The following is a 25,676-nucleotide window of genomic DNA, read 5'->3' as shown; positions in this document are numbered from 1 at the left end:
GGGTCCAGTCCGCCGAGACTACAACAAGAGGGAGGAGATAAACTCCTGTCCTATTTCTGCACCAGTGTTTATGTGTCTGGGGGAAAAGGGGGACTTTTATTGAAATGAACATGAGGAAGGTGATTAATATGTGTGTATGTTCACATTATGATCATATTATATGTTAATGATGATGTATACTTATTTTTATGTGTGAGGTTGTTGTATTCATAATAATAATAATAATAATAATAAACTTTGATAGAGTGCCTTTAAAAGCAGCTTCTCAAAGCGCTGTACGCACAATAAGAAGTACACAGAAAAAAATGAAATAAATAAAATTTAATAATAATAATAATAATAATAATAATAATAATGAAAAAGTAGACATCAGCAGTCAAATGCAAGTTTAAAAAGTAAGTCTTAAGTTGAGCTTTAAAAATGCCAAAGGTCTGGGCTTCCCTAAGTTCGAAAGGAAGAGAGTTCCAAAGGGAAGGAACATAGACAGAAAAAGCCCCGTCACCCATAGATTTTAAGCAGGTTTGTGGAACAGTTAACAGATTACATTGTGAGGAGCGCAGTCTGTGATTTGGGGTGTAAGGAATTAATAAAGCAGACAAGTAATGAAGAGCCAAACCATGTAATGCTTTGTATGTCAGCATCATAATTTTAAAATCAACACGGAACCTGACCGGGAGCCAGTGCAAGGACTCCAGAACAGGAGTAATATGATTGTATTTCCTGGTCCCAGTCGGGATCCTCACAGCAGAGTTTTGAACATATTGGAGTTTATTGATTGTGGATTTAGAAACTCTGACGGTAATCCAGCCGAGTGACAACAAATGAGTTTATCAGTTTTTCAGCTACAGAGAAGTTTAGCATAGGGTGCAGTCTTGCTATATTTCTGAGGTGAAAAAAGGATGCTCAACAGTGCTCTGTACAAAAGAATCAAATGTAAGGCCGGTATCAAAAATTACTCCAAGGTTCCTCATTTTACTTTGAGTCTCTAGAACAGAGCCATCAACAAATAAAGACAGTGGACCAGCTTTGAGAATTTGCTGACGGGAACCTATAAGCATAACTTTGGTTTTACTGACATTCAGGTACAGAAAATTATTATTCATCCACGTTTTTATCTCAGAAATACAATCAGAAAGAAAACAGTCATCAAGGTTTTCACCAGATTTTGAGTGAATGTAGATTTGGCTTTCGTCAGCATAAAAGTGATAATGGAGGCCGAGTGATCGCAGCAAATGCCCAAGTGGAGACAAATAAATATGAAAAAGTAAAGGGCCTAATACTGAAACCTAAGGAACACGAGCGAGCACAGAGCTAGTGTCAGACCTGTAACCACCCATAGAAATAATTCATACTTACCTGATATTTATTCTTTATCATGGCTCATGCCAAATGGGCGGAGCTTCAGCTTTATAAGCGGGCCACTACCCTACATGCGGGCGCTGATGGAAAGTCCGATTCATTTCGCGAACCGGTTCTTTCTGAGGGTTTGTTTCAATGAACCGGTTCATCGGTTCCTTTACGTCGTCAAGCAATGGCGTAACTACATATTCCTTTTCTAACAACTCAGTGTCATGTTGTATCAATGAAACTGCTGGCCCAAATTTAGCCTATTACCCAAAGACACTTAAAATTCAACATAGAAGCAAATACTCACATCTGTGAACCCAGCTGGAGATAGAAAAAAAGACACCAGCCGTGAGTGAGAAGAAGCAAGGGTCCAGATTTATCGGTTCCGTTCCACCACACGAGATCCACACCGATGAGAATTCTCAGAAGTGATCTTACACCTGGAGCTCAAGCTCCAGTATTTATACTGTATTTACACAGTAAATAACCAATATATCTTAGAAAGACTATGATATCAATACCAATAGGGTTCAAAAAGAGCTCATCTACATTACCATGATGTTTAAAAAGAGGCTTATCAAATTTACCATTATGTTTTGAACGAGGATTTTCTGACTACCATTATGTTTTGAAAGAGGACTTTCTGACTACCATTAGGATTGAAAGTGGGAGAGAGACAAAACAATTTAGAGAGACCTTGGTCTCAGCTACCCTTATAAATGGCTCCTCATGGTTTTCTCTTAAAATTATGGCCCCCGTCTACACCACGCCTGACCCTTCCTCGCGAGACAAGAATCTTCACCATCTGAATTATGAGTAAGTTTCTTTGACATTTTTCTTTATTTCTGGTTTATAATTTACTTTCATATTTGCTCTATATCTCTATTTTATATATGGTTATACCGCTTGCAAATGGTTTACTGTACTCCCTACTTCATAATATCATTATATTTCCTTCTAATATCCTACATATCCTACTACTCTTTATATTACCCTTATAATATCTTAATACTCCTTTTTATTATTCTTATAAAGTTATAATGTTATGTGTGTGTGTGGGAGAGAGAGAGAGAGAGAGAGAGAGACAGAGAGAGTGTGTGTGTGTGTGGGTGTTATGTCTGCACGCCTGCCCTTGACTGTACGAGAGTGTGTGTGTTTCTCAGCCTGCACTTCTCAGCTCTTATATTGCTCTGTGACTAATAAACCATAGTCTGTTACTCTTAAAGATCTTAAAGTGTGAATCCAATTCGTCAATATCCGCCTAATACCGCTTCTGTGTGTCTAGGTGCCCGTCATCATTTTTCCTTCTCTCCTTTACTGGAGGGGCTGGATTTGGATCTGAACACTCACTATCAGCTCGCGCATCTCACTGCTGACATCATGGTGCTACTTAACGTTCTTAACAGTACCCCCTCTGGAAATGGAAATGCGGGGTTCCCCCCCTCTCAGATACAGAATCCACCCCGTGAATGTGTGTATTGACGCCTCTACACAGACAGACCCTCTGCCTGACCCTCCCTCCAGCTTTCAGTCTGAGGATGGTGTCACCTTCTCTGATCTGGGCTCTGACCATTCTTCCCTCTTCTCTCCTGTCAATCCGCTGTACTCTCAGTGTTCTCCTTATTTCACCCTTGCTGACTATCCCACGTCCCCAGGACGCACCCCATTTTCTTCCCCCTACCGCTCTCCTCAAGATTACGCACCCACCAGTCCTGTGAATTTTCAATAAAATTACATATTACTCATACTAGGTCTCCCTCATGTTTATTTCATGTCATTTTTATCCACAACATTCCCCCATCTGAGGCTATAAAGCCTCATAAACTACCTTATTTAAGCAGGTATCTGTGGAGAAACTGGTTCTGCCGCACCCCATGGCCGTCCCTCGCTAGCTGTCGGAGGATTACTCTAACGAAGCCATAATTCCTTCGCTCATCCTTGTAATCAAATGGGTCCCTTACAGTAACCACTTCTATGCTACACTGATCAGGATAGGAGCTGAGGAGGGTTTGTAGACCTGGTGGGAGACGTGCTAGCGGTGTGCGCCCCGGGGCTTCATAGTAGATTGGCAGCTGGAGAATGGGCCTTAGGACCCCCTACGTCACGTCTACTTTGCGCCGGACCCATGTAGATGTACCTAGCCATAACTCTTAACCCTTAACATTCTCCTTTCAACTATATATATATATATATATATATGTTATTTCGAATCTAACTACCTTGATTATATGTTTGTTTGCCTACATCGATTATAAGTGTGATTAACTGAGTTCCCCAAATCATTTATTACTACTACTACTGCCATCGCTAGACTAAGTATGAGTGGCCACTACAGTAACTACTTGATTGGATCTACACGTCCCTATCTTTCTCAACTAGGCCTGTCAGCCCACAGTTTTGTATTTGTCGGGACCTGCAGAGTCTTGCTTCCCCCCATAAAACAAACCCCAATCCTTCGCAGTCAGGGGTGGGCGAAAAAACCTCCTATGAGGAAAAATTCCCACCCTGCCAGCACTATGTGCTCAACAGCACCATTATACTTTTCTCGTGCCTGATTACGTCACACTTTGTTGCACATCACAGATCATACCCCATCACATATCATATCACATATCACATATCACAACATTTTATAACAATCGACATGACAGTCTCTATCGGCAGTATCTCTATGTATTCCGGTTGTCTTCGGCTCAAGCACTTTACGTACTGTAGAGAACCACCCTTTGGGGAGAGGTTAGGCTAGCACTTACACCCAGGGTATGGATCATCACATCTTCTTCTCACCCCTCAGGGTTCAGTAGATCTGCAACACAGATGAACACATACAAAACACCAATAGGTCCCGTTTTTCTCGGATAGGCCCAGTTGGCCACTACCTTGTACAAACGGGTCCTTGCGCTCCCTTGCGCTGTCCTCATCAGTCCTGGCTCATGTCCCGTCTCATGTCCTCGTAGACCCCCCAAGTCTCGCTGGTGTTGCTGCTGTCTCTGCTCATTGTCTCCCTTCGCATGGTCTCGATCACCACCCCCCGTTGAGGCGGTAACACCTCACCCTTAACAATGTACTGGCCAGAAAAGGAGGCAGAGGACATCACCATCCGTCGTGCGCAGGGGATCACACAGCAGGCCACCAGACCCACAAGGAGAAGGAGGGCAAGCAGGGGCACTCCCAAGCGGTTCAGGGCAGCAGTCCAATCTCCAGAAAGAAACCAGGAGAGCCACGGCGGGAGGCGGAGACTAGACCCAAAGCTAGAGTTAGCTGCTTGCTCCGCTTGGAGGGCCTGTAGTTGACCCAGGACCTTGGAGAGAGCACCCTCAGAACCAGTGTGCAAAGGGATCGCAGCACAGCACTCGGGACCAATCATTGCATAGACACCCTCTTCAGGGGCATGCATCTAGTCCAGGACAAAACGGTTCTGAGCAGCCATAAGGGAGGTGGCATGGAGCTGATCACGGACCAGTCCGAAAGCACTCACCGAGTAGTTAATGAAGCGTTGCTCGTTGTACCAAATGTAATTAATCCACGCCACGTTGCGAGTGATCTGCACGGCCGGGAGCAAAATAGATGTTACACCACTGCCAACAGCCTCCATGGCTCTGTAGCGAGCAGGAACGCCAACGGGGGTGCCCCCAAAGTCAAGATGGATGGTCTCATCAGTGGCCCAGTCAGAATAGCTCACTGCACCAGCGTCACGGACATACTGAGTCCACAGGGCCACGTCGCGGCGTGAACGGGACCGGCTGGATCACGGTTGGTCAGCCACCAACAAAACACGGGTCTTACCATCCAACCTAACCGGGACGCAGCACCCCTGCCATTCCGCAGGCAAAGTCTGGCGTACACGTTGGCCCCCACAAAACCAGAAAACATCCGCAAGGGGAACAGTACCAACACTAAGATCAGGTAGGGGAATTGTCACACTGGGGGTGCATGGGGATGAATCACAGACAGAAAGGGTCTCAATTTGCAAATCATTAGCGAACAGGGAGACATTACATCGAGCAGACACGTTTCCCACAGGATACACGCCAACAGAGGAGCAGAGGCAAATGGGAAAGAACAAGGGCAGAGACGGTTGGATGCTGACAAAAGTCGACACTTGAGTGGAAACAGGGTGAAACAGGCATGAGGAGCTTGCATTTTACATCCACGATGGGCCAAAGTCAGCAGAAAGGGCCCCAAGAAGGCACACACTAGGACACAAAAAATCAACAGAATAGGGGGTGGTGAGGCATTCCGTGAGGTTCCCCATAGGCAGCATAAAATGGGGGGTGAGGCTACGATCATGACATACGAGACACGAGCGATCCGTCACAGATCGAGCAGTATGGACCATCCATGCCAGATACATGTTACTCTGCTCCTCCGTAAGCGAGGTGTTATCGGTGGAGATTGAATAGCGTTGTAATTTCATTAATTTATGTGCGATAGGAGTTGCCATCGGGGCAATGAGGAGGGGGTGGAGAGCCCGGGATGTGAAAGGTGAACCTGTACTATCATGGTAAGAACACGCCGTAGTCGAGCAAAGGAACGGTAGTCACAGGGGGCCAATAGTGGGCAGCTCAAAGGAGCACCTACTCGTCCGTGCCATACCAGTAATTCTAAGATGTCCCACGCGAATCTCCGCTGATCAAGCTCGGGAGAAAGTGAATGAGGCCAAATGGGGACTTCTGCCAATCAGGGACTCTTCATGGGCGAGTCTAAGGAGAGCTAACGTGCACATAGAGCTACGTGAACCCACATTTAAGCCAGGGGCAGTCCAGGATCGAACATGTCTAATACGGGGATAGGGGGCTGTTCGGGAAGTAGCAACCAATCGTGGGCGAAAGGTGTTATAGGAATCCAGGGCATTATTGAAGGTATGAATAGTCCTTTTGAACATCGGGTCATAGAAAAAGAAAAAGAATGCTATTAGCCCTGCTGCAAAAATCACCCTACCCCCATATGCGCCACTATTCTGCGGAGCTCGTGCCACCGGTCCCCTCCAGAACTGGTGGTAGGGGAGTGTGCAAGGATTCATGCGGAGACTGAAGCTCAGCAGTAAGCCCAGGTAAGCTCAACTGTGCTTCAAGGGACTGCAGCGTATCCAAGTCAATTAGGCTCAGAGGCAAAGCGGGGTCGTCAAGGTCCTGACAGAGAGTGGCAAGCGTAGACAGAAAATCCTCCTCCGATGGGGTTACAAATTCCTGCGGGCCGGTAGCTACGACACCCGTCACTTCTACTCAGGGCAAGAGAACAAGGTCCATATCATAGTAAGGAGTGGAGAGAAGCAGAGGGCCGTTTGGGCTACTGGCATCAGACTGAGACAGTTTATCTAGTTTTTCCACAGCCCGCCGCTTAGTCTGGGCTCGAGTGCCCAGGGCTCAGTTATGCATCCGAATCACTGTCACTATCGGTGAACACCACTGCCTCAGTGGGCTGCCTTGTACTGACTAGGCCTGAGGTCGACGGTTGTTTGTCGGTAGTGTCTTGCAGTAGCGGTCCCTTACCTGGTTCGGCGCAGCTGCAGTGGTTCAAGTGATACCAGTAATTCCTCCCCTCAACTTTCACAGCCGTGGGGGTTGCAGTGACCACGGTGAAGGGTCCTTCCCGGCGTCCCGTGAGGGGACTCTTCCTCTTGAAGATACGAATGTATACCTGGTCCCCGGGTGCCACTAGACGCACGTCCTCCCGTACCGCGTTCTCTCCATGGACTGCCTCACGAACCTGTGAATACAAATGTCTATGGATTTGGGTGAGGGTTCGCACATAATCCTGCATTTCGTCCTCCACTTGTGCCAAAGACAGCCCTGTGTATGGACCTCGGGTGAATGCCATGGGCATTGGGCGCCCAGTAAGCATTTCATGAGGAGTCAAGTGCGTCATACGATTGGTCTGTGAACGCATCTTCATCAATGCCAGTGGTAAGGCTTGGACCCAGTTTAGGCGAGAGCTCTCGCATATTTTTGCCAGTTTACTTAGTAGGGTACCGTTCACCCGTTCCACCATGCCCTGGGATCGAGGATGATATTGTTACGACATGGCGAAATCGGTGTGGCAGTTCACAAAGTGTAGTGCCGCCCAGGGATGTGGCGGAGGAGGACTACACTTCCCAGTCATACCCGCGCTCGAGTTCGCCAGAGTTCTAATCACAAACACCTGCAAACACCTGAGGTTATATAAGGGCCTCCCTAGCATTAGTCGCTTGCAAAGTACCTGCTCAGCAGCCTCGTCTCTGTTCGTTTTATCAAGCCGATTTCATTATAAGTGTTTTCCCTGGTGCTCGACTTCACGCTCGTCTCTCACTATGAATTTGCCTACGTCCCTGATATACAGCTTACCTACTCTGTCCCGATTCGATTCTCGTTCTGTGTTCAGTCACACACCATCTCTCCACTCGCCCGCGCTTGTCTCCGTCTACGCTGCGTAACAGAATACTTCGCCGTACTATGGAGGCAGCGGGCACCTCGGATTGGGAACGTGTCATCCTGGAACAAAACCGCGCGCTAGCGGTGTACCGGGATGAGATATCCGCGTTGCGTGCCGAAGTCTCGCGACTGAGCGTTTCCGCATCCACCAACGCCACGCCCCCGGCCCTCGCGTCACCACCGCTGACCTGCGCATGTTCAGCCGACACCAGCTGCGCACATTCCAGCGCCGGCTGTTCACACACGATGCAAGGGCTTCATGTTACAATGTGCGCTGTTCTTCGAGAGTCACCCAGAGATGCCTGAGGTCCGTAAGTTGACCCATTTTATGGAATTACTCTCCGGAACAGCCTTGGCGTGGGCCACGGCTGAGTGGGAGCGAGGAGGTGGTGTCAGACCCTCATTAGATGACTTCCTTGCCCGGTTCCAACGCCCCTTTGATCATTCTCCTGATGGCTGGGAGACTGGTGATGAGCTCATGCAACTCAAACAGGGCTCTTGTACTGCAAGAGAGTATGCGCTAGAGTTTCGCACTATCGCTGCCCGAAGTGGCTGGAACGAACCAGCCCTTAAGACCGCGTTCCGCCGTGGCCTCGATCCGGAGTTACTGCATGAGTTGGCCTGTCGGGGTGAACAGCTAACTTTTGATGACCTCGTGGATCTGACCATAAGGCTGGATCGTCTGCGCCGTACCAACCGTCCCATACCGCACGGTTTACTGCCAGCTGAGCCGGGCGCAGCAAGCGAACCCATGCAGCTCGGAGGGGCACGGTCCCGCGAGGAGGAGAGGGAGAGAAGACGCGATGAGTTCCGGTGCTTCTACTGCGGTGAGGACACCCACGTCGTCCACCAATGCCCGCACAGGAGGCGCCGAGGGAACGGGAGGCGCACTGACAATCCACCTTGTCATGCCCGGGTGAGTCCTAACCAGTCTTGTATGTCTCACGTATTTTCTGTACCTGTCGTGATAGAACATTCAGGCCGTTCTTTTGTTCTTTCAGCACTCATCGACTCCGGAGCAACGGAGAACTTCATAGATGAGAAGACGACGCCGGAGCTCGGCCTTTCCATACGTCCCCTCCTCCGTCCTCGTGAGCTCCAATCCATTGATGGGTCGCCTATAGGGGGAGGCGTAATATCTCACAGCACACACCCTGTCTGCCTTCAAGTTAGCGCCCTTCACCACTAAACTCTGGTCCTTTACCTCACGGTCTCCACCAGACACCCTGTTATACTCGGACTCCCCTGGCTGGAACTGCACAACCCCCAAATCTCCTGGACTGACAAGCAACTCACCCAATGGTCCCCATATTGCTTGCAGAATTGTTTGAGGGGCCCCACGGTCCCTTTGGCCACTCACTGTGGAGAGTCCCCTGTCGCCTGCCTCAGTTAAAATTCCCCCCGAGTACCATGACCTCCATGAGGTGTTCAGCAAGGAGAGGGCCAGTTGTCTCCCACCTCACAGGCCCTACGACTGTGCCATTGACCTCCTCCCCGGGGCCAGCCTACCTTGGGGCCGTGTTTACCCGCTCTCCCAAGCGGAGCAGCAGGCCATGGAGGAGTACATTCAGGAGGCTCTCCGGCAGGGGTACATCCGACCGTCCACATCCCCTGTGTCTGCCGGGTTCTTCTTTGTGGAGAAGAAAGGAGGGGGCCTCCGACCATGCATTGATTATCGGGCCCTTAACCAAGTGACCGTTAAGTACCGATATCTGCTGCCTCTCGTCGCCTCAGCCTTGGAACAGTTACGGTCCGCCACCCTCTTCACTAAGCTGGACCTCCGCAGCGCTTATAACTTAATTCGTATTAGGGAGGGGGACGAGTGGAAAACTGCCTTCAGCGCCACCTCTGGACATTATGAGTACCTGGTCATGCCATATGGGCTCACTAACGCCCCCTCTGTGTTCCAGAACCTGATCAACGACGCTCTGAGGGACATGCTAGGAAGGTATGTCATCGCCTACATAGACGACATCCTGATTTATTCGACCTCCCTGGTGGAACATGTCCAGCATGTCCGGCACGTACTGCAACGCCTCCTGCAGTACCAGCTGTACGTAAAGGCCGAGAAGTGCGAATTCCACCAGCACACAATCTCTTTCTTGGGGTATGTCATTAGCCCAAGGGGGGTCGCCATGGACCAGCGTAAGATTCAGGTGGTCGTGGAGTGGCCCACTCCGCGAACCGTCAGGGAGTTGCAGCGTTTCCTTGGCTTTGCAAATTTTTACCGAAGATTCATTAGAGACTTCAGTAAAGTAGCGCAACCCCTGACGTCGCTCCTGAGAGGTAAGCCCAGGCGACTGCTGTGGACCCCAGTTGCCCAGGAGGCTCTGGAGAGACTTAAGTGGGCTTTCACCACGGCTCCCATTCTCAGGCACCCGGATCCCTCCAGGCCGTTTGTCGTGGAGGTCGACGCGTCGGAGGTGGGAGTGGGAGCAATTCTATCGCAAAGGTTTGGCGAGAGTCCCAAGTTACACCCCGTGGCTTTTTTTTCCCGCAAGTTGTCGCCAGCAGAGCGCAACTATGATGTGGGGAACCGTGAACTTCTGGCCATCAAGCTGGCCCTAGAAGAGTGGAGACACTGGTTGGAGGGGGCAGTACATCCATTTGTTATCTTCACGGACCATAAGAATTTGGAATATCTACGAACCGCCAAATGGCTCACTCCTCGCCAAGCCCGCTGGTCCTTATTCTTCTCCAGGTTCCAGTTCACCCTGTCTTACCGACCTGGTTCAAAGAATACAAAGGCCGATGCCCTGTCTCGCATTTATGCCCCAGAGCGGCCGACGGAGCAAGAGAGTTACATTATGCCTCCCTCCTGCATAGTGGGTGCTCTGGAGTGGCCCCTAGCACAGAACTTAGCCCATATTCCCAGCGCAAGAATCCCAGCAGCCTGTCCTCCCGACAAACAGTTCGTGCCTAAGCGGTACCATCTCGAACTCATCACCTGGGCCCACACGACTTTGGCCACGGGCCACACGGGGGCCCGCCGCACTTACCAACTGCTGGCCGAGAAGTACTGGTGGCCCAACATGCCCAGAGAGGTTCAGCGCATCGTATCCTCGTGTTCCTCTTGCGCTCAGTCCAAAGGCCCACGTGCGCTCCCGGCTGGGATTTTGGTGCCCTTACCCATACCTGAATGTCCGTGGTCCCATCTGGCCCTCGATTTCATAACCGACTTGCCAAAGTCGCAGGGGAACTCCGCAATACTGGTGGTCGTAGATCGGTTCTCGAAGTCCCTGCGCTTAATTCCATTACCAGCCATCCCATCTGCCTTCACCACAGTGGAACTCCTGTTTCAACACGTCTTTTGCTACTTTGGCATCCCCGAGGAGATTGTGACTGATAGGGGGCCACAGTTCACATCGCAGGTTTGGGCCAGCTTTATGAGGAAGATGGGGGTCGCCATTAATCTCACGTCCAGCTACCACCCCCAGGCCAACGGACAGGTAGAACGGGCCAACCAGGAAGTCATACGGTTCCTTCGGACTTACTGCTCTGCCAACCCAGGGGACTGGAGTCAGTACCTTCCATGGGCGGAATACACCCAGAACTCACTACGGCATTCCGCCACCCAGCTCACCCCGTTCCAGTGTGTCTTGGGTTACCAACTGCCATTATTCCCCTGGAACGCGTCTCACACGGACTCGCCAGCAGTGGATGAGTGGTTCCGCCGAAGTGAACAGGTCTGGGAGCGTGCCCATCAACAGCTGGTGCAGGCGTCCCACGTCGCTAAACGAAAGGCCGACCGGCACCGGAGGGCTCACCCTAATTATCGACCCGGGGACCGGGTGTGGCTCTCCACAAGAGATCTGAGACCCCTCACAGGCACAAAGCTTCAACCAAAGTATATCGGGCCCTTCCGAATACTGAGGCAAATTAATGAAGTCACATATCGTCTGGACCTTCCGAGACACAATCGCATCGCCCCGTCTTTCCACGTCTCACTTCTCAAACCTGTGATCTCAGGCCCCTTGGCCACAGCAGTGACGGAGGATTCCCCACCGGAACCGTTGGTGATAGAAGGCCGCCCAGCCTACCCAGCCACCTTTTAGACTCCAGATGGAGGAGAGGGGGACTTCAGTATCTGGTGGTCTGGGAGGGGTATGGACCAGAGGAACAGTGCTGGGTCCCAGCCCGAGACATTCTGGACGCAGGCCTGCGTAAGGACTTCCATGCGGCTCATCCAGACAAACCGGCCCCCCGGAGGGGGGGGGCCTCGGGGAACTTCAGCTCCCGGAGTGAGCCCTTTGGGGGGGGGCTCTGTTACGACACGGCGAAATTGGCGCGGCAGCTCACAAAGTGTAGTGCCGCCCAGGGACGTGGCGGAGGAGGACTACACTTCCCAGTCATACCCGCGCTCGAGTTCGCCAGAGTTCTAATCATGAACACCTGCAAACACCTGAGGTTATATAAGGGCCTCCCTAGCATGACCTCGCGACATAAAAATTTAGCCGCGGCCATCGCGTCCTCCTTGGAAGTCACAGTTGCCTCCACCCACCTGCTGAAGCGGTCTACTATTACTAGAATGTAGCGCTTCCCTTCTTTCCGGTTGTCTGCTCCCATGTCTACATAATACATCATTATATGCCGGAAAGGTCCCGTCGGCGGGGGAATATGTCCTAAAGGGGCAGTAAAGTTCTTTCGCACATTGTTCTTGATGCACACATCACATCTTTTCAACGCATAGTCCACCATACTGGCCAGAAATGGGGACCACCATTCCTGACGGATTTTTTGGATAGTTTCGGTCCTATGGGCATGATCCAAACCATGGGCTTCTTTGATCAAGAGCGGGAGGTAACAGGCTGGGGCTATACACAACCCTTCTATGCTGCGCCACAATCCAGTACCCGCCTCTTTATTCGCCCCCCCCGTTTTATCCACGCCGATATTTCAGCCACCCCTGCGGTGTTTTGCAGCTCCACTAAGTGGGCCACATTGTCTTCCTGTGGATACCGCAGCTGACTCTCCCCGGGCTGAGTTAGGGCCATCATCTGCGTAGGCCCTACGGCAGCTTTCTTTGCTGCCTCATCCGCCAGTGCGTTCCCTTTAGTGATAAAGGAATCATCAGTCTTATGTGCCCTGCATTTCACTACAGCTAATTTTGTGGGCAATGTCATAGCAAATAGTAAATCTGAAATCGCTTCCCCGTGGGTCACGGCGGACCCATCTGCCCGCTGGAATCCCCTTTGAGCCCAGATTGGTCCAAACACATGGCAGACTCCATGAGCATAGGCCGAGTCCGTATACACAGTGCAACTGTTATTACAGCCCAACTTACATGCAGCTGTCAACGCCCGTAGTTCAGCTAGCTGGGCCGAGCAGGGTTGGGGAAGGGGAACACTCATCACCACCTCAAACGTCGCCGGGTTTCGTCGTGCTTCTACTACTGCCAACCCAGCCTTATTGCCCGTATCGGTACAATAACAGGAACTGTCCACAAAATACGTATGCTTAGCATTATCAATAGGGCAGTTCTCCAAATCCGAACGCGCTTTCAAAAATTTCTCTGATTCCGCTACACACTCATGGGATACACCATCTATCGGGGTTACCAGTTTATCGGCCGGATTCACCGTGGTGCACCGTTCTATAGTGAGCTCCGGGGCTGACAGAATGGAGTCATACCCCGTTTGACGGGAGTTCGTTATCACAAAGGTCTGACTCGTTAGGAGCACATGCAGTGCATGGGTCGTATATAATGTAACTGGGTGCCCCATGGTGATTGAGGACGCTTTCTGATATGCAAATGCGGCCGCTGCCAAAGAACGATAACAGGGTGGCATCCCCTTTTCTACGATATTGAGAGCCGTGCTGTAATAGGCGATGGCCTGTTTCCCCATGCCTTGTTGCTGTTGAGTTAAGACGGCCGAAGCGTACCCCTTTCTTTCAGATATATAGAGGTGAAACGGTTTGCTATAGTCTGGGTTAGCCAATGCGGGAGCGGTCATTAAGGCCATTTTAATATCTGCGATTGCGGCTAGAGCTTCAGGAGTCCAGACAAGGGGGGAATTTGGCTGTGATTGGTCTGCTGCCTTAATCATGTCCCGTAATGGTTGAACCCTTAGCGCGAACTCACATATCCATGGGCGACTGAACCCTGCCATTCCTAGAAACGCCAACATCTGCCGTACGGTGGTTGGCTGTGGGGCCTTGCGTATGGCCTCTACATGCTTTGGCGCTATAGTACGGCTTTCTCCCTCTAACACACGACCTAGGTATTCCACTTTTTGTCTGCAAAATTGCAACTTTTCTTTACTCACTTTGTGGCCATTTTCGGCCAACATTCTTAGGACCTTTAGTGAGTCGTGCTGGCATTGTTCTTTGGACGCACTACAAATCAAAAGGTCGTCAACATACTGCAAGATGGTGCTATGGCACTCCAGGGCTGAGAGGTCTTGAGCCAGTACCTGATTAAATATGGATGGGCTTTCACAGTAACCCTGCGGAAGTCTAGTGTATGTGTACTGCTGCCCTTCATACGTGAAAGCAAACAAATGCTGTGAGTCTGGGTGCAGTGGCACGCTAAAAAATGCTGAGCATAAGTCTATGACAGTATACCATTTGGTCCCTTCTGGAATGTTCAACAATAGGGTGTGTGGGTCTGGCTCTACTGGTGTTTCAGGTATCACGATTTGATTAATAGCACGCAAATCACGTACTAGCCTCCACTTCTCTGAGTCATTTTTTCTAACTGGAAAAATGGGGGTATTGCACTGACTTCGCGTGGAGATTAGCACTCCGGCCTCTACCAATCCGTGTATTGAGGGCCGTATGCCTTCTCTAGCTTGCGCTGACAACGGATACTGTTTCTGCTAGGGCAACCGTGCATTCTCTTTTACCTTATTCCAAGCTAGGTCGGCGGATTTAACAAGCCCTACGTCTGTCGGATGTTTTGTCCATAGCTATTCTGGAACAGTTTTCAGTATTTCCTCATTGTCCTGATCTTTTACTGCCTTAACTGCCATTTGCAAACCACTTCGGTCCGTGCTCGCGCATATGCAGACACTAGTGGCCACGGCGGTGTCAACCGCCGTTACTGAGATTCGCACGAACTTTCCATCAGGCAATTTGTGCAAAGACGGATTGGTAGTTGGTTTCCACTCTTTTACTTCTTTCGCCTGCCTTATCATTGGCCCTACATCTTCCGGTCCAAGGCCTTTGGTGACCATGAGTGTGACATGGGGCGCCGTCCTTTCCAGCTGATACCAGTTTGTGATTCCCTCTGGGAGCTTGATCATAGCTGCCACTCCCTGTGGGCCACTTATTATATCCATGGTTTTAATGTCCATTACTTGTCCCTGTTCCATGTCTTCCCAAAGCTGAGCATATTCCTGGTCTCGTCCACCATCATCATATTTAACAGTGCAATGTAAAGGGGCCTCCACCTCTGTGCAATCAGGCCGCATGTACTGTAACCATGGTTTCCATTCTGCGTATCTGTGCCAGAGTTCCGACTTAGATGGATCGGACATCTCCAACCAGTATACCATCCTCACATTACGGGCGGTGCTAGGTGGTTCGTGCAACAGTAGGAATTGTGTGGATATTGATTTAGGGAATGTCACCCAAATCCCAGTCGCCTCGCACTGTATCTGAGCTCCCAGCTTACACAGGGCATCACATCCCAGTAGGTTAACAGGCGCTCCTGGCGAATATAACAGGGGTGCTTGTATTGTCACGCCATCCAGAGTTAGTTCTTGAGGCTCGGTGAATCGTAAGGTCTGTATTTTTCCTGAGAAGCCCATAGTTTGAATTGCCTTACAGGTGAGGGGGAGCTGTGAACCTTCTTTCCCTCAGTGGCATCTTTAGCTTCTTTTTTCAGCTTTCTGTGTTGCTCCACGTGATGGGTCACATGTGCCAGAAATGAAGCCCATTCCATTGCGTTGAGCCTCACCACTTCCTCTAACTTCTGCTGCACCTCCCCAGGGAGAGCCTTCTTCAACAGCAGTTTGAACAGTCCCACACTTGCCACTGAATCATCCCATTTGGCACCCGTTTCATCCCTCCATTTGTCTTGAAACTCTTGTATGAAGGTTATCACGTTTTCTTCGTCTTTCAGTTTTATATTTACGAGCTTCCCAGGGTCCATCTTAGCCGGAAACATGCTCCTCACTGCGTCCCATATTTCAGCAGTGCCTCCAACGGGGGGTGGCCCTTGAGTCCTCCTCCTCACTGACGTCCTGTTCAACTTTTCCTTCGTCGTCTGTTTCGGTCCCCTCGCTCTCAGTCCCCCCTTGTTCGTCCAGATCCATGTCTGAACTCACTTGCTTCTTCTTCTGCTGGTGGTATATTAGGCCCTTTGAGTCCTTACTCAGGCTCTTCACATGTTTTCCCACTGTCTGGTTCAGTGCTCTTCTCGACCTCTGTGATTTTGATTCTCCCAATATCCCGTCCTCCAGCCGTCGAATCCTGCCCTCCAATTCCTTATCGTCCTCGATAGCATATGGGGAGCGCACCACATCCCCCTGTATACGGACCACCCGCCCCACATTGTCTCTCGGCTCCCCTTTTTCTCCTCCTCTGGTGTGTGGAGCTCTGTTTTCACCCTCGTGCCCTCTCTCACTCCTACGACCTTCTTGATTTTCACTGGTCCTATGCTCCTCCTGGTCCTGTATTTCCTCCAGTTTCTTGTCTCTTTGCTTGTGCACCATCGGCTGTGACCCTGGCCTCGGGGTGCTAGTGCTGGTGGGAATCTCCCCGTGCTCCGGCCACCCCGGAGTGTGGGTCCAGTTTTTCATGTACTCCTGTAGTTCCCTGTCCCTCTCTTTGTTGCCTACATGTGGGAGGTCCAGCCGTGGGCTTTCGCTCTCGACCGGGGTTCTATCCTTGTATCCGGCAGCTCCTTCTTCCATTTTGGTAGGTTCTCCATCCTCCCGCATGCGATGCCTCATTCTTTGGTATCCGCTGAATGTTCCCTGAATGTCCACCTCGGTTTCCTTCCATTCATCTTCTCTGTCCTCCAGGTCTTGCATCATGTAGAGCCCGGCAGGTGGGGCACTTCTGACAGGTCTCACTGGAGGGCGGTACTGAGGGTTATATGGGGGCGGGGCCTCGGCCCGTTCTTTCTGAATAGCCTCTTTTATCTTTTTTTCTAGGCTTGCTTCCCTTTCTTCTTTCTTCCGTACCACCGCCTCTGCTCGTTCTCTCTGCCGTCTATACTTCTCCTTCTCCTCCTTCCCTGCGTTCACAAACCAGTTCACTATCTTCTCTGTCTTCACACCTTTCTCCCTCACTCTCAAGACTTTTTTCTGTTCATTCCATACAGCTAATCTCTCTTTCATTATCTGGCATAGCTGTTCATCAAGAGTACCTTCCTCGGGCCATTTCCACTCACCACTAGTCTTCTCACTCCATTTTTTACAATAATGCCTAATGTCTTTCTCATCTGTACAGTGTTTGCTTATCACCCTCTCTATCGGGCTCATCCCTTTCTTACATTCGGCCATAACTCTACTGCAGGTCGTGTCTCACACCTCTCAGCCCTTAGAGTCTTTTGTACATGCCCCCCCTAAATCCCCTACGTTATCCCTCACAGCCAAATGTTTTCCTCCTACCTTGTCCTGCTGTTCCGGCCTGCTTAGCCTATCTCGTACCGATTTATGCCTGTTTATCCCCTCCCGTCCGTACTCGGTCCAGCTGCCCTAGGGACTCACATATACTCAGAGTACATACATATCAATGCATTTCATATGACGATTCAATTAATCTTATGATTCTTAAGTTTAAATTTAGGTAATTCACACAGCCTCACACAACGGGCAATCCGGCAGTTCTTACATGTTTACACTGTTCTTAGACATAATATTTACAACACCTATTCAATTTTACCCAATTTTGGGGCCTGTACTTTTTCATTTATCATAAGTTTTTTTCGGGAAGGAATTGTTGTGGATAAAAATGACATGAAATAAACATGAGGGAGACTTAGTATGAGTAAAATGTAATTTTATTGGTAATTCATGGGACGGGTGGGTGCGTAGTCTGGAGGAGAGCGGGAGGGGGAAGAAAATGGGGTGCGTCCTGGGGACATGGGAAAATCAGCAAAGGTGAAGTGAGGGGACCACTGAGAGTGGGGCGGACTGGTAGGTGAGAAGAGGGACGAATGGTCGGGGCTCGGATCAGAGAAGAGGACATCTCCCTCAGACTGAAAGCTGGAGGGGGGTTCTGGCTGTGTAGAGGCGTCAACACACACGTTCACGGGGCAGATTCTGTATCGGGGGGGGGAACCCCGCATTTCCATTTCTAGAGGGGGTGCTGCGAAGATAGTTAAGTAGCACCATGATATCAGCAGTGAGATGCACAAGCTGATAATGAGTGTCCAGATCCAGATCCAGATCCAGTAAAGGGGAGAGGAAGGACTGACGATGGGCACCTAGACACACAGAAGCGGTTTTAGGCGGATATTGACAAACTGGATTTACACTTTAAACTTTAAGAGTACTACACTATGGTTTACTAGTCGAAGAGTCAAAAAGAAGTATAAGAGCTGAGGAGTACTGACACACACACACACACTCATACTCACTCTCGCACAGTCAAGGACGGGCATGTAGACATAAAGCACACACACATAAATAACTTTATAAGAATAATGAAAAGGAGTATTAAGATAGTACAAGACATTACAATATCTTATAATAATAGAAAAACTCTTTATAAAATACAGAATAGCAGGATATGCAGAACAGTAGAAGGGTAATATAATGATATTATGAAGTAGGAAATACAGTAAACCGTTTTTCAAGCAGTATAACTATATATAAAATAGAGATATAGAGCAAATATAAAAATAAATTATAAACTAGAAATACAGAAAAATATGGTGAAGATTCTTGTCTCGCAAGGAAGGCCTTAATTTTAAGAGAGAACCATTTATAAGGGCAGCTGTGTCAAGCTGCCCCCCCCCCCCCCCCCCCCCCGCGAGATAATAGTAAGACTCTAGATTGTTTTGTCTCTCCACTTTTGATTCTATGGGTAATTGAAAACCCCTGGTTTTGATTCTATGTGTAAGTTGAAACGCCCTGGTTTTTGAGCTATTGGTAAGTGGAATAGCCTTTTTTTTTTAACATAATAGTAAGGTAGATGAGCTCTTTTTTAACCCTATTGGTATTGATATCATAGTCTTCTTGAAACATATGGGTTATTTACTGTGTAAATACAGTATAAATACTGGAGCTTAAGCTCAGGGGATCAGATCACTTCTGAGAATTCTCATAGGTGTGGATCTCGTGTGGTGGAACGGAACCAATAAAGCTGGACCCTTGCTTCTTCTCACTCACGGCTGGTGTCTTTTTTTCTATCTCCAACTGGGCTCAGAGGTAGATGTGAGTATTGGCTTCTATGTTGCATTTTAAGTGTTTTTGGGTAATAGGCTAAATTTGAGCCAGCAGAATACAACAGGGGAAAATTATATTATTATTATTTGTCATTTAACTAAACAACATATTCATAATTTATGGAATATAAATGAAAGGTCCCAATGGACTGACTCACTCATTTCTCAACAATGGCCTGAAAATGCACACTCCCCCCCACCCACCTTCAATTTTCCTTTTTTCCCTGGATCACACAGTCTGGGAATATGTTGTTATATATTACAGGTCTACAAGTTCTTATTTACACAATGGACAGTCTGACAGATGTCTAAAATATTTACAATGTTCTTGCATGCTCCCCAATTTTTAAAACACTCACACAGCAGTTATTGATACCAAAGTAATTATAATACACACAGTCACACCCGACTCACAGAAAGTCTGTACCAGATTCAAAACATTCAAAAAAAGCAAAAATATCTCACAATGTTCTGTGTTACCCAGCTCAATCTGAAGAGCACACACACACAGTATTGTTCTTTTTCCTTTTTTTTCTTTCTTCCACACAGACGGCAGGCCTGCCTGCGCAGATAAGAACAGATAGGAACACACACACACACTCCTTTTTATCAACAATGCCTGCAAGCTCACATACACCATATTATATTCACACACTATTACACATATTTATTTTATTACATACACACAAGTGTGGTCTCAGAGTATAAAGCACCTTCACACCAGCTCCGTATGTATGAAGCTTACAGTCATATAAATTAAATGCAACTTTCTCCAAAACTAATTTTCAAAGCTTATCCAACACACTTATCTCCTTATGTATGGAGCTCATGTTCAGAGCACTAATGAATACATTTTTCCCTGTCTCCAACACTAAGTTTCAGAGCTTATCGCACATGCATGCACGCTCTCACACCACACTCATATTATAAGCACACACATTTGTTATTACACATTCATACACCGGGCACGCTGGGTCCGTTCCCTAAGTTGCGTGACCCGGACCTGGGCCCAGGATTTATACCCCTCTCTATCCAGACCTGGACTCAATCCAGCGGTATTAGGGGTCCCCCACCAATGCAGCCGCCACCTCTAGTAGCCGGTATCTGGGGTTTGAGGCCTCATATCCACCTGCTTCCTATCCAGCCCTGGAATTTTTAACCAGTGGTATTGCAGGACTTTCACTCACAGAACACATACAATTTCATTAAACAGTCTTATGAACCTTATTCATAGCCCTTACACAATTACAATCGGTTCACACTTCTCTTACCTCTTCTCACTCACTCAAGGTTCTTTTGGAGACCAACTTTAGTCTTTCTTCCCACCCCGGTGGCTTCCCAATCGTAACAACAGACCACTAAGACAGAGCTTTGAAATAACAGGCATCTGCAATGCCTTCTTCCTACACGGAATGAAGTCCCACGGGAGAGATTACAGACATATAGATCTTAACCCAGTCCCATCTGGGGTGCCAAATGCTGGCCCAAATTTAGCCTATTACCCAAAGACACTTAAAATTCAACATAGAAACAAATACTCACATCTGTGAACCCAGTTGGAGATAGAAAAAAAGACACCAGCCGTGAGTGAGAAGAAGCAAGGGTCCGGATTTATTGGTTCCATTCCACCACACGAGATCCACACCGATGAGAATTCTCAGAAGAGATCTGACACCTGGAGCTCAAGCTCCAGTATTTATACTGTATTTACACAGTAAATAACCAATATATCTTAGAAAGACTATGATATCAATACCAATAGGGTTAAAAAAGAGCTCATCTACATTACCATGATGTTTAAAAAGAGGCTTATCAAATTTACCATTATGTTTTGAACGAGGACTTTCTGACTACCATTATGTTTTGAAAGAGGACTTTCTGACTACCATTAGGATTGAAAGTGGGAGAGAGAGAAAACAATTTAGAGAGACCTTGGTCTCACTTTTATCTCGCGGGGGCAGCTTGACTCAGCTACCCTTATAAATTGCTCCTCATGGTTTCTCTTAAAATTAAGGCCCCCGTCTACACCACGCCTGACCCTTCCTCGCGAGACAAGAATCTTCACCATCTGAATTATGAGTAAGTTTCTTTTACATTTTTCTGTATTTCTGGTTTATAATTTACTTTCATATTTGCTCTATATCTCTATTTTATATATGGTTATACTGCTTGCAAATAGTTTACTGTACTCCCTACTTCATAATATCATTATATTATCCTTCTAATATCCTACAAATCCTACTACTCTTTATATTACCGTTATAATATCTTAATACTCCTTTTTATTATTCTTATAAAGTTATAATGTTATGTGTGTGTGTGTGTGTGAGAGAGAGAGAGAGAGACAGAGAGAGAGTGTGTGTGTGTGTGTGTGGGTGTTATGTCTGCACGCCTGCCCTTGACTGTACGAGAGTGTGTGTGTTTCTCAGCCTGCACTCCTCAGCTCTTATATTTCTCTGTGACTAATAAACCATAGTGTGTTACTCTTAAAGATCTTAAAGTGTGAATCCAGTTTGTCAATATCCGCCTAATACCGCTTCTGTGTGTCTAGGTGCCCGTCGTCATTTTTCCTTCTCTCCTTTACTGGAGGGGCTGGATTTGGATCTGAACACTCACTATCAGCTCGCGCATCTCACTGCTGACATCATGGTGCTACTTAACGTTCTTCGCAGCACCCCCTCTGGAAATGGAAATGCAGGGTTCCCCCCCTTCTCAGATACAGAATCCACCCCGTGAATGTGTGTATTGATGCCTCTACACAGACAGACCTTCCGCCTGACCCTCCCTCCAGCTTTCAGTCAGAGGATGATGTCACCTTCTCTGATCTGGGCTCTGACCATTCTTCCCTCTTCTCACCTGTCAGTCCGCCGTACTCTCAGTGTTCTCCTTATTTCACCCTTGCTGACTATCCCATGTCCCCAGGACGCACCCCATTTTCTTCCCCCTACCGCTCTCCTCAAGATTACGCACCCACCAGTCCTGTGAATTTTCAATAAAATTACATATTACTAATACTAGGTCTCCCTCATGTTTATTTCATGTCATTTTTATCCACAACAAAACCTTCAAATGAACTCATTTGTGTGAATGCATATTGCTGATTATTGCCTTTTATTCACTTAAGTTAATGGTGTTTGTGGTCACAGTTTCATTCGCTGATCCTTCATATCAGATTCGACAGACCAATATTGAGTAGCGTACATCTTGGACAAGTTTCCTACATTAAAGTTTTACACCTACAGCACACATTACAGACATTGATAAACAAATATGGATATGTTCTACGTGTCTAAAGTATAAGGAAAGAATAAACTAGTCTTATAGACTCCACGATTTAGCTTCAACTTAGATAGAAAGGTTTTTCCATATTTTAAGAAGAATGTATTTAATGTAACTAGTCATAAGCATATTTCCAGTATGTTTTGTTTGTTATTTTAAAAAAAACAACTTACATTTTCCATCAGGTTCGTTCAAGTCATGTGCATAGTGTCAGCAACTCACTCGTCTGAATCCTCTGCAAACTTCAACAGTTAGTTGAACCGGCTCATACGGTACTTTTTGAGTCGAATATAATGAAAAATCAACTCTGCCTGTAGGTTTGATTTGACCTAGTGTAGTCTCCAACTTGTTCATTTCGAACTGGGTCTCAGGCTCGTGGCAGACACACTGGATCGTCATTATAGGCTACTATGTTGGTGTCGATGCATAAAGTGAAGCATCATTGAACAGCATCCATTAAGTCTAATGACAAATGTAATCACAAGTTCACAACTGGAAAACAAATATATTTAGGTTTAATAGGAACGTTGTAGAGTAAAATGCCTACTTCAAATTCTCAAGACCTTAGTTTGCACATATTTTTAAATAATTCAAAAATAACAGAAACAAAGATCTGTCAGTTTATAAATGTTTCATTCCACTACTGCCATTAACATCACAGCACATAGCGGGTCCTCAGTAATCCTCCGCAAACTTCGACAGTTAGATGAACCTGTTCATTCGGTTCTTTTTGAGTTGAACATGGTGCAGAGCGTGCTACTCCAGCTGTGTCTTCATCATCAAACCAGAATTAAAGTTCGATTCAGTGAACCGGCTTGACTGATTACTTCTTGAGAACCAGCTCAAAAGAACGATTCTTTCAAGAACTGGCCATCACTACATGCGGGGGTTAGTTTGCTGGTTCATGTGGAGTTAGATGTGAGAGTAGAGTAGTGTTGTCAAAAGTGGTAATATTGAGAACTTTTTTGAAAAAAACAATCCAGTCTAATTATAAAATTATTATTATATAATTAGTATTTTATATATATATATATATATATATATATATATATATATATATATATATATATATATATATATATAGATAGATCGATAGATATAGATAGATATGTATGTATATATTATATGTGTGTGTATAATATATATATATATATATATATATATATATATATATATATATATATATATATATATATATATATATATGCCCTGCGATGGACTGGCACTCCAGGTTCCCCGCGACCCTGAAAAGGAGTAAGCGGTAGAAGATGGATGGATGGATGGATATATATATATATATATATATATATATATATATATATATATATATATATATATATATATATATATATATTCATTTTTCTTTTCACCATTGTGTAAATATTATTTTTTTCTTTGTTTAGCCTGGGAATGTAAAATGATGGATCAGCAGTACAAAATCAGTTTAGCACCTCCTGTCTCTTTCTCACTGTTTAAATCACACTGCTGAGAAAAGCAAAACACCACAACTGCTTTAAAGCCCAGTGTTGATCAGAGTGGGAAATGTTCACTCAGTCAGAATAGAGGCAGTTAAACAGCTCCTAAACAGAACCAGAATTATTGTTAACAGTAAATAAAATGAAAAGTATAGCCACTATAGTATGGAGACAATAGGACAAAGCCACAACATACACCCCATCAATAGTAAAGTGATTGTGTGGGAAAACGAACCTACAGAGCCCCCTAGTGTCAGGTATTCGTAATCCGGTGCTCTCAGATTCGTAATCCGTGCCTTTATTGGTCTGCCGAAGCCATACCCCGAGCAAAACCAATAGATTAATTCACATATCCTACCACACACACACACACACACACACACACACACGTATATAAAGATGTCACTGATTTTGGGAAGACACTGTCACTGTCTGTCTATGAAGCTCTCTGGAACTACCTGTTCAGTAGTTTTGATCGCACCACCTTCCAACCAATCAGAATCCAGTATTGAGACTGAGAATTTTATAATACAACATGATCAACTTTGTATTCTGCTTACATGGGACTGCTCCAGAAGATATACTGTTGTATAATAATTAAAGTATTAATGTTTTATTATAGAAACTTGGCAAATCAAATTTCACCTGGCCATTGGACTATGCCCTTACTGAAAGACTGTGAGGTACAGCTTTTAACTTCTTTGCATGTAAACCATTATTATCAGCAGTGGAGTGTCATCATATACTACATTCACAGTACACTATAGACTGTATGTACAGTATCTGGTCTTATTCCACTCTTAATTAACAGGGACACCACTTCAGCTTGGAGGGATGGACTGTGGGATATTCATGTTGATGGTAAGTGGTCATATAATTGCTATACCATTGCCTCTGTGTGTGCTAAACACTGCATTTGTTAATATAACATCAGAGTTTTGATTTTGTATTTCAGTATGCCCTGTATGTGACCATTGCAAAGCCCTTTGATTTTTCAGCTGTGAGTTTTTATCAATTTATGGTTATTTTTTTCAGCAAAAAGGACCGTAAACACAACTAAAATTTTATGATTAAGATTTTCAATTGTCATCGTTTATCAGTCTGACATACCTATAAACAGGAGGTGGTGGTGCCATCAGTCACTACAGGCATTTCCTCTGGCAAGTTATGATACTCATAACTATAGTTTGGATGAAGCTGTCCATTATGTGCATTCCCAGTATGCAGGTCATTTGTAATAAATAAAAAATAATGCACACTGGAAATTTTTTTTACTGTTTTGTCACTTTTTCTTCAAAGTCAAGTCCAACAGTCAGTCACCAAACAAACAATCTTACTGGAGCTAAACATCATGGAGGTCACCCCATCTGTGTCAGACCTCATGGAGGTCACCTCATCTGTGCCAGACCTTATGGAGGTCACCCCATCTGTGCCAGATGTCATGGAGATCACCCCATCTGTGCCAGACCTCATGGAGGTCACCCCAACACAGAGAATCCATGTATATACAGGGAATGTTTATGTATTGTTTGACTATTGTTTGTTTATGTAATTACCTTTCTTGTTTCATAAAAGTGTTTGAGCAGCACTTGACTAATTACATGTTTATTGAAATGTCTTATCTTTTTGTACAAAGGACTCGGCGATGATGAAACAGACTCTGCTTGCCTGTGAGTGGGTGGAGGAGAACAGACCCCACTTTGCTGGGAAAGTTCACTTACCACAGATCATGAGGATGAACGAGGATGATGCCTTGTTGGCCATCACAATGCAGGACCTGTTTATCAACACTATTTTTTATGAAAGTGAAATGGACGAAGAGAA

General features: G+C 46.6%; 1 protein-coding gene across 7 annotated transcripts; it reads right to left on the bottom strand.

Moving 5' to 3' along the window:
* Positions 1-12,567: 12,567 nt before the first annotated feature.
* On the bottom strand, positions 12,568-20,933 carry LOC128609486 (myb-like protein X). Of its 7 annotated transcripts, none has more exons than XM_053627961.1 (3): positions 20,370-20,828; positions 19,564-19,660; positions 12,587-18,135 (listed from the first exon to the last, which is right to left on the bottom strand). In XM_053627961.1, exon 3 carries the CDS (start codon positions 14,045-14,047, stop codon positions 12,587-12,589), a length of 1,461 nt encoding a protein of 486 aa, XP_053483936.1. In that variant the 5' UTR covers positions 14,048-18,135; positions 19,564-19,660; positions 20,370-20,828. The 7 variants fall into 7 exon arrangements, with proteins under 7 accessions (XP_053483941.1, XP_053483936.1, XP_053483938.1 ...); XM_053627963.1 differs by having other exon boundaries at positions 20,641-20,828; XM_053627966.1 differs by having other exon boundaries at positions 12,568-18,135; positions 19,564-20,828.
* Between the last annotated feature and the right edge of the window lie 4,743 nt (positions 20,934-25,676).

Source organism: Ictalurus furcatus, chromosome 7, assembly GCF_023375685.1.
Source record: "Ictalurus furcatus strain D&B chromosome 7, Billie_1.0, whole genome shotgun sequence".
Classification (NCBI taxonomy): domain Eukaryota; kingdom Metazoa; phylum Chordata; class Actinopteri; order Siluriformes; family Ictaluridae; genus Ictalurus; species Ictalurus furcatus.
The sequence above is the reverse complement of the archived record's forward strand: the minus strand, read 5'-3'. Positions and strand labels throughout refer to the sequence as shown.

What these genes read in the sequence shown, in the direction of transcription:
- LOC128609486 (XM_053627965.1), bottom strand. Translation starts at nt 14,047, where the DNA reads ATGTTGGCCGAAAATGGCCACAAAGTGAGTAAAGAAAAGTTGCAATTT.